The sequence below is a fragment of the Microcaecilia unicolor genome, chromosome 5 (assembly GCF_901765095.1).
Source record: "Microcaecilia unicolor chromosome 5, aMicUni1.1, whole genome shotgun sequence".
NCBI lineage: Eukaryota > Metazoa > Chordata > Amphibia > Gymnophiona > Siphonopidae > Microcaecilia > Microcaecilia unicolor.
Genome location: NC_044035.1, coordinates 152,569,126 through 152,579,266, shown reverse-complemented (window position 1 = coordinate 152,579,266; position 10,141 = coordinate 152,569,126). Strand labels below are relative to the sequence as shown.

Below are 10,141 nucleotides of genomic sequence, written 5' to 3'. Positions count from 1 at the left end.
TCAAATTAGAGAAAAAGAGCTCCCAGGACAGGACCTTTGTTCTGATTTCATATTCCTTCCTTATTACATGTTTTATTTTTATCTCCCTACCTTACTCCTCTATCTCAGTCTCTATGCTCTGTTTCATTCTGGTGCATACCAAATATTCAGTTTCTATTTTTTACTGCTGTTCACATTCAGTTCTACAGTGCTGTACAGTTCTTTCTATGCTTTAAACCTAATATTCTGAGCTTCAAAAGTACTGATCTGTGCTTCCCTGAAATCAGTTGGTTGTAATAAGCTTGTTCCCCTTTTGAAAAGATTAGCGAAATGCTTGAAATGTGTTGATGGGGGATACATACACTTTTCTCTTATCATGAAACGAGTCATAGAAATGCAGACTGTATTCAGAATGCAGTTTTTCAGTGCCAAACATTTTTTTTAAATCTAATGATTTCATGTTTTCCTAAAACAGGCTTCTGTATGTTTCATCCTTTCTCAAGTGTAATGATTTCCTCTCTATTCTTTTAGATGTCAGTGAGGATGCATTACCCCACAGACAATCTACGCCACTGCTGGGACATTACAGATCTCTTCCAGCCTTGCACCCTTTGGGCTGAAACCTGACTCTTCAGTGTCCAGGATGGCCCAGGCTGCGGGACTCATGTGCTTCCGCCCTGAGGGGGACTGCATCTTGTCATCTCCAAGATCCCTCCGGGGATCCCCAAGGAGACCCTGGCTTCCAGCAGCATCCTCTGAGGCTATCCATGGTTCTCATCGCTCACTCAGCCCCAATCTCAGTTCAGGCAGAATCCAGCTACTGAGGAAAAGCCTCAGCCCAGAGGCCAGGCGAGCTCATCAGGGTATGTACAACAGCACTGGATCCTTGGCTCGCAATCATACGGAGTTGTCTTTGGGCTCAGGGCGAAAGACGGCTCCCTGCACACCAGTGAAGAGCAGGTCAGGTCATCCCCTGTGTTCTCCTGGCAGTAGGAGTCCTCTGGTGCTACCTCAAACATCCTGCCAGAGTTCTGTTGTGACTTTCACATTTGTGGAGAAAGCCAGTGTAAAGAATGTAAATGGACTCCCATCTGTTGCCAGTCACGAAGAGAAGCAGGTTCCCAAACAGCAGAATGAAAACTTGGCCTTTTCAGGAGTTCTTGGGGCTTCCACTGGAACAGAAATTAGCTCTTGCTGTGGAACAACTGCTGTGTGGCCAATTTCTCCCAGCAGAGACCCACAAGATGGCAGATCTCCACAAATGACACTTCCCCCTAGAGATGAAGCGCAGGTGGTGCATGGAAGCCCACAGATGATGCAGAGACATTCTGAGATTGGAGGGAGTCCTCATACTAGACATGCACCAGCTAGAAAAAACAGTTACTGCCAGGATTCTTACCACAAGAAAATAAAAACAGAGCATCCATCGGACCGCACCATCTCTGCAGACCGCAGTCTACCACAGAGCCCTGTCACTAAAAAGCAGGACCCTGATCCTCAGCACCAGAGCACAGACTGCATCTTCACAGCCCTGACAAATGGTTCAGAGATCCTCAAGGAGACTGTGTCAACCAGTCGCAGAAGTCCTGTTGAGATGGAGTCCCAACATCAGGTAGCTGAAAGGGTTTCTGCTTTTACTTTTTTGAGATTTCATCCTCTGGTGAAACTTCTCCCATGGAGGGGGCCTTTATGCTGATGCTCTTCTTGTTTAATTCAGGTGGCTGTGTGGGCATATCCCAGAGGAGCCTCTTCAAGAGCCCAGCAAATAGCAAAGGCAAAGTGGGAGTTCTTCTATGGCTCTTTAGACTCCCAGAAAACAGGTAAGAGGCTCAACACGTGGAGGGAATATTTTGTTCTTGAAACAGAAAGGGCTTCTTGTGCAACCTGTAGAGTGGGGGTTGTCCACCCAGTCCTCGGGAGACATCCAGCCAGTCAAGTTTTCAGGATACCTCCAATGAATGCGCATGAGATAGATCTACATATAACAGAGGCAGTGTGTACAAATTTATATCATGCATATTCTTTGTGGAGACCGTGATAACCAGACTTGGTGAGTCCTGAGGACTGGATTAAGAACCCCTGCTGTACAGGGTTATCTGGTTATATACACTGGAATGTCCAGGGTATTTTTTTTATTTAGCATTTTGTTTTCCTGTATAGCTGTATAGCTCAATTTCAGAGTTTTGTCCTAGGTCGTCAGCTCCTTACAGTTTCTGTTAATGCCCTTCTATTTTTAAGACACTTCTGTCTGGATAAACCCACAGACTCACTGTGGATAGGTTTAGATAAGAAATTCCGTATGGGGCCAGAAATACAGATCAAAGCAGATATTTCTTTTGGAAGAAAATCGTAGTAGCTGATGGCATCACTTCCTGATTTTGACAGGTTGCTTTCCAGGCCACTTTGGAAGACCACTCTTTGGAGTCAGTGCAAAAAGCTTGCATTAGAGCTGTGCACTGATGGCATAGCACATGGATTCTAGTGCTGGCATAACGACCAATTTTTGCTTCCTGATGCAGTACAAAAAACATATACAAACAGGACATGTGCTACTCTTGGGCACTAGTCAGGGAGAGCCCACTGGATGCACGTGCACAAGGTTGTGCACTAAAGGAAGCTACTTCTATCCACATGTCAGAGCAGAAAACATATCACCACACATCTGCGCATATGCTGGAATGCAATTCTATGCATAAATATTTTGCAGTGTTGATACTTATGCAAAAATAGGGCCAATACAATTTTTTTCTGCTCAGAACTGTGCACAGCTCTACCTGCCCTTAGTGCAGAACAGTCACTTCCCTCATTTTGTCGGGGTTTTTTTTTTCTTTACACCTGCTCTTCATGGAGGCCATGAGAAAAGTTGGCAAGGTCCCGTATGCTTGCAGGAAAAATAGAACAAGCATTAAATCCTCACAGATGCTATTGCAGAAAAATGAGCTAACCCTACTTTGCCTCCTCAGACTTGGAGTTAAAGCCCCAATGTTGTGCTCAGCCTTAAAGTGCACTTCTCTGCATAAGGGTGGAATAACTAATAGTCGCATTACCATTGATTTAATATGTTGCATGCTGGTGTTTAACCCAAGGCTTTGCACAGGTTTAGCTTCTGTGCAAAACCCTTTTCTGCATTATCCCCGGGATTCTATACAGTATATGGTGTCTTAATTTCCATGTGGAAATCGAAGCGTGTTCTATAACAATGTGTGTAACTTAATTGGTTAACTAGCTAATCAGCGCTGTTAATTGGATGTTAACAAGCAATTGTCAGTACTAATTGGCATTAAGATTTACGTGCACATTTCACTAAGCGTATTCTGTAATGTGGTACGCCTAAATTCTAAGTCACATAGTTGAAAAGCAGGCATGGCCATGGATTGTGCATGCCCACTCTGCGCCTTATTTAGGCGTTGGGATTTACATAAAGTAAAACATGGTGTAAATGGCCTCGACTATATTTGGTCACTTGGAGAAGTGCTTGGCATTATTCTATATACCATGCGGAATTTAAGCCTATTATATAAAATGTAGGCATACTTTACAGAATATGCCTAGGCATATTTTTTTTTCCATGTGGAATTTTCAGATGCCATATATAGAATCTAGCCCTGCACTAATGAGCAATTAATATTCTGTTTTATGGAACAGAATATAGCAAGTGATTGTGTAGAAGAGCTCTGATTTTTCTGTTACTAACTACAAAGCTTATCTACTCACATCCATGTTGAACTGTAGGTGACATATCTAATATCCAGTGACATGTTTGCATGGTTTACATTGTTTTATTGTTGTAGAGCGTTCTAAGCTGGAAGAATAGCATATAAATGATAATAAAATAAACATCTTACACATCCTAGTGTACATCACTTCTATCACGTGCAAATACTGATCATTATACATGCAAAGCGTCGATCGATTCTAAAATGGTGCCTCAGTTTAGGTGGCTCCAGTGCCAAGCACTTAGCGCCAATTCAATAACGGCATCATGATGCCCAAATTCCATTATAGAATACTAGTGTATGTTGCTCATGTTTAGATGCAGCATCTTATGTAAGGGATCTCATATTTTTTACATTTCTTCTTTCTTCTAGATGCCTCCTCATGGCAGTTTCCTACGAACCCAATCTTACCAGCAGATTCATCCCAGAGACCTGGCTGCCAGGACAGGCGTCAGATAGAAGCTGAGCGACACATGTCTTCCGAACATAGCCTGAGCCATGTGGAGGTGGAGATAGAGCCAGTGTCCTGGGCTTCCAAACAGCCAGGCAGCTTGGAGACAGGCATCATTCGGCGCACAGTGAAGTACTCAGAGACGGACCTGGACTCAGTACCACTCAGATGTTACCATGAAACCAACATTGATGACATCCTGGCTGAAAAGGATGAGGTGGACTCGGCCATTGAAAGCCAGAAGGACAGTGAAAGCAACAAGAGTTTCACAGGGACAATGGGTGAGAGACAGAGAAGCCTTCCGATAGAATCACAAGGTCCCCTGCACAAAGGGCATTGTACCATGGCAATACAGAATGGGTCGGAAGTCCCACAGGAAGATGAAGATGATGATGTGTTTGAAGAATCAAGGTTGGAAGGCAGAGCCAGGTGAGATTTTAATACTGAAACAGAGAAGAGACTCAGGAAACAGTAGAACTTCCAAATACAAAAACTGTTCAGCTTCTTGTGGTGTGAGATCTCTCCAAATCAGTAACTAAACCTGAAAATATATTCAAACAGAGAAAAAAGACAGAACCAGAAGTGTAGCCAGGTTTCGATGTCAGGTGGAGCAGACCTTTTGTAAAATAGGCCTCAGCATGAGGCTGTAGGGCTGATCCGCATAGGCGCTTTTTCATTCAAAATCAGTTTGGGGGAACAGCTGCTTCCCTTGCACCCCCCTAACTATGCCTCTGCTCAGAACAACTTCAGTGCTACCATTCTGTTGGTTACTAGTTCCAAGCGCAGTACTGTCCCATCATGTCAAAGAAAAAACACCATTTAAACCTAGAACAGTTTTATAATATTATACAAAAGCAAAAACTTTAAAAAATGTTTTAAAAAATATATCACAAACATATATTGAAGGAAAGACCATCCAATTCGGTCAAAACAGCAAAAAAACAATTTAGTGCCGATCTCCAACTCTATAGTGTAACACTCAAAACCATGTTTCAAAGAATCAAAATGTACTGTCCTTATAGCTGAATAATGCATCCAGATTCTCATTTTCATGGTGGGGATCAAATTGATCAACCCAACAGGGTCCCTATTTCACTAGTACTGTGTCAGACTTGTGAGTTCTTGTACCAAGTAGAGCATTGCTGAGCCCAATACTCTGACCAGGTTCTGCTTGGAGGCTAGACAACCCACGGGTTTCACCTGCGCTGACCGCTGTTCCCCAGAGGTTGAGCCCCTAGGTGCGGACAGCCTGCAGGACTTGCGAGATGAGGTTGGAAGTGGGGTGGCGAACGTATTGGCCAGGCAGGAGCAGCCAAGAGAGTAATCCAGGTACAGACAAAGTCAATAGGCAGGCAGCAGGCAAGAGAGTAATCCAGGTACAGGCAATGTCAATAGGCAGGCAGCAGGCAAGAGAGTAATCCAGGTACAGTGAAGAATGGTGAGGTATGAGAGGTGGTATGAAGATTGTTGTTATAGGCGAATTCTGCCCAGGGGAGTAATGTAGACCAGTTGTCCTGATGACTGTTAGTGTACATCCGCAGAAAGGTCTTTAGAGTTTGATTGACCCATTCCATGAGTCCATTGGTCTGCAGATGGTAGGCAGATGAGAAGTGGATGGTGATCTTAAAAGAAGAACATAGCGCTCTTCAGAACCTCGAGGTGAATTGGGAGCCCCGATCACTTATGAATTGTAGTGGAAGTCCATGTAAAAGGAAATTTTTATTTTTATTTTTATTTTTGTTGCATTTGTATCCTACATTTCTCACCTATTTGCAGGCTCAATGTGTTGGATGAAAGCTGTGGCAAGGGTGGCAGCAGAAGGAAGGGACTTCACAGGAATAAAATGGACCATCCGGGAAAATCGGTCCACTACCACCTAAATGACAGTGTGACTTTGGGAGTTGGGTAGATCCGTAACAAAATCCATGGATATCGCCTGGCAGGGTACCTGCGGAATCAGTAGAGGCTGCAGGAGTCCCCATGGCTTGCCTGGAGAAGCCTTATTTTGGGCACAGGTGGGACAGGTAGAAACAAAATATAAGATATCTTGAGCCGTGCGTGGCCACCAATAGTATTGAGATATCAAATGAAAGGTCTTGCGGAATCCGGGGTGACCAGCAAAAGTGGAGGACTGTCCCCATTTGAGGACCTTTCTTCTGGACTAAGGTGGCATGAATGTTCTCATAGTGTTGGGTAAAACCAGGGTCGTGGAGGCAATGCAGGCAGGATTTATCATGGGGTGGGTTCCTTGGAAGAGTTGAAAGCCCCGGATAGGGCGTCAGCTTGTGTATCCTTTTCAGCAGGTCGAAACACCAAGCGGAAGTTAAATCGGTTGAAGAACAGTGACCAACGCGCCTGCCGCAGATTCAGTCTTTTGACGTCCTGAAGGTATAGGAGGTTCTTGTGATCTGTGATTACTGTGATGGGGTTTAAGGCCCCTTCTAGGAGATAACGCCACTCTTGGAGGGCCAATTTAAGAGCCAACAATTCCTGGTCAACTTCCCCTGTCATGCTGGTTCCAGTTTCAAAATGGCTGCAAGGACCTACCACAGCAATCTTGTGAGGCTGCTAGAGGAAGTTGTGGCAGCCATTTTGACTGCTGGAGCCAGTGAGAACAGGAGAAACGGGGGATAGCTCTTGCCCTGAAGAGACCGCTAGACCACAAGGTCTTCTAAAGGTAGGCCTGGGGAGGGCCTTTGGGGCGCTTGGGGTGGGGGGAGGCTGGCAGAGAGTGATCTGAGGTGGGGGGGGGGGGGGGGTTGGTTTTAGCTGAAAATGCACTGGCATTTTTGGCTGAAACCAACACATGGCCAAACCTGGATTTCAGGTTGGTTTCAGTGCCAAAACCAAAACTGAAATTTGGTTGGCCTCTATTGTAAAGTGATCAAGTGCATGCTAAAACAAGAACCCCCCCCCCCACCACCACCACCAATATTTTCCCATGCAAACTCTTTTCCTACATAAGAAATTAAGAACATAAGAGTAGCCATATTTGTCCATCTAGCCCAGTATCCTGTTTTCCAAAGAGTGGCCAAGCCAGGTCACAAGTACCTGGCAGAAACCCTAATCATGGCAACATTCCATACTACAAATCCCAGGGCAAGCAGTTGCTTCCCATGTCTGTCTCAATAGCAGATTATGGACTTTTCCTCCAGGAATGTGTCCAAAACTTTTTTTAACCCAGATACACTAACCGCTGTTACCATATCATCCGGCAAAGAGTTCCAGAGCTTAACTATTCGTTGAGTGAAAAATATTTCCTCCTATTTGTTTAAAAAGTATTTCCATGTAATTTCCTCACGTGTCCCCTAGTCTTTGTATTTTTGGATCGAGTAAAAAATCGATTTACTTCTACTTGTTCTACACCACTCAGGATTTTGTAGACCTCAATCATATCTCCCCTCATCTGTCTCTTTTCCAAGCAGAAGAGCCTTTTCTCATACGAGAGGAGTTCCATCCTCTTTATCGTTTGGTTTGCTCTTATCTGAACCTTTTCTAATTCTGCTATATCTTTTTTGAGCCACGGCGACCAGAACTGAATGCAATACTCAGATGCAGACACACCATGGAGCGATACAGAGGCATTAAAGTATTTTCGGTCTTATTCACCATCGCTCTCCTAATAATTCCTAGCATCCTGTTTGCTTTTTTGGCCTCCGCTGCACACTGAGCAGAAGATTTCAGTGTATTATCTACAGTGACACCTAGATCTTTTTCTTGAGTGCTGATCCCCAAGGTGGACCGTAGGATCAGGTAACTATGATTCGGATTATTCTTTCCAATGTGCATCACCTTGCATTTGTCCACATTAAATTTCATGTGCCATTTGAATGCCCAGCTTTCCAATTTCCTAAGGTCTTCCTGCAATATTTCACAATCCGCATGTGTTTTAACAATCTTGAATAGTTTTTATCATCTGCAAATTTAACCATCTCACTCGTCGTTCTGATTTTCATATCATTTATAAATATGTTAAACAGCACCGGTCCCAGTACAGATCCCAGTGGCACTCCACTGTTCACCCTCCTCCATTGAGAGAAATGACCATTTAACCCTACCCTCTGTTTTCTGTCCAATAACCAATTTCTAATCCAAACCAGAACCTTGCCTCCTATCCCATGACTCTTTAATTTTCTCAGGAGTCTCTCATGATGAACTTTATCAAAAGCTTTCTGAAAATCTAGATACACTACATCAACTGACTCACCTTTGTCCACGTGTTTATTCACGCCTTCAAAGAAATGATGCAAATTGGTGAGGCAAGACTTCCCTTGGCTGAACCCCATGCTGATTCAGTCCCATTAAACCATGTTGGACTACATGTTCTGTAATTTTATTCTTTATTATAGTTCCCACTGTTTTTCCTGGCACTAATGTCAGGCTTACCGGTCTATAATTTCCTGGATCACCCTTAGAACCCTTTTTAAAAATCAGCATCACATTGGCCACCCTCCAATCTTCAGGTACTATGGACAATTTTAACAACAGGTTACATATTACTAACACCAGATCATGCTTGAGTTCTTTGAGTACCCTTGGATGTGTGCCATCTGGTCCACGTGATTTGCTCTCTTTAATTTGTCAATTTGGCTCAGTACATCTTCCAGGTTCACCGAGATTTCTTTCAGTTCCTCTGCATCATCACCCTTGAAAACCATTTCTGGTACAGGCAGATCTCTTACATCTTCTTCCGTAAAGACAGAAGCAAATAATTCATTCAGTTTCTCCACTATGGCCTTGTCCTCTCTGAGTGCCCCTTTTGCTCCTTTGTGATCTAACTGTCCCATGGATTCCCTCACAGGCTGTCTGCTTCTGATGTACCTTAAAAAGTTGTTACTATGATTTTTAGTCTCTGTGGCAAGTTTCTCTTCATATTCTCTTTTAGCCTTCTTTATTCATGCTTTGCATCTGACTTGCCAGTGTTTATGTTGCTTCTTATTTTCTTCATTTGGGTCCTTTTTCCATTCTTTGAAGAACGATCTTTTGGCTGTAATTGCGATTTTTGCTTCTCCTTTTAACCATGCTGGCTGAGGTTTTCTCTTTCCACCTTTGCAAATGCATGGAATGCATCTGGACTGGGCTTCCAAGATGCTATTTTTGAATAACGTCCATGCCTGATTTAGTGTCCTAACCTTTGCAGCCAATCCTTTTAGTTTCTTTTAAACTATTTTCCACATTTCATTATAGTTGCCCTATCGAAAATTAAATGCAGCCACAGTAGATTTCCTTTGTGGGTTCATCCCAGATAGTAGCACATACTTGATCATGTTATGATCACTGTTTCCCAGGGGACCCAACACTGCCACCTCTCGCACTATGCCCTGCACACCACCAAGGACCAGATTCAAAATAGCTCCCCCTTTTGTTTGTTCCTGGACCAGTTGCTTCAAGAAGCAGTCAACGAACTTTTATCTCCCTGGCATTCCCTGATGTAACATTTATCCTGTCAATATCGGGGTAATTGAAATCACCCATTATTATAGCGTTACCCAATTTGCCAGCTTTCCTAATCTCTGAAAACATTTCTTCATCCATCTGTTCATTCTGTCCTGTGGTGCCTCTACCATCTCCCTATTTAAACTGGGATCAAGACCACATAAACAGGAAGCACATTCACTGTTTCAGAGTCCCCATGACATGTGCTGCTTTTAAATTTGCTGGTGCTATGTCTCCATGAGTAGTGCTGTGCTTGATAAGGGAAAACGGAGGGTGTTTATATATCCAAGAAGTTTCCCAAAACAACATAAGAGTAGCCATACTGGGTCAGACCAGTGGTCCATCTAGCCCAGTATCCTATTTCCAACAGTGGCCAATCCAGGTAACAAGGACCTAGCAGAAATCCTAATCATGGCAACATACTACCAGTCCCAGGGCAAGCAGTTGCTTCCCCATGTCTGTCTCAATAGCGGACTATGGACTTTCCACCAGAACTTGTCCAAACCTTTTTAAACCCAGATACACTAACCACTGTTACTACATCCTCCTGCAAAGATTT

General features: G+C 43.6%; 1 protein-coding gene across 1 annotated transcript in view; it reads left to right on the top strand.

Moving 5' to 3' along the window:
- Positions 1 to 622: 622 nt before the first annotated feature.
- The window catches only part of PSD (pleckstrin and Sec7 domain containing), a 318,145-nt gene continuing 308,626 nt past the window's right edge, over positions 623 to 10,141 (top strand). Inside the window, exons 1-3 of the mRNA XM_030204993.1 lie at positions 623 to 1,591; positions 1,697 to 1,799; positions 4,068 to 4,575. Of these exons, the coding sequence (XP_030060853.1) occupies positions 623 to 1,591; positions 1,697 to 1,799; positions 4,068 to 4,575 (1,580 nt within the window). The remainder of the gene's footprint in view (positions 1,592 to 1,696; positions 1,800 to 4,067; positions 4,576 to 10,141) is intronic.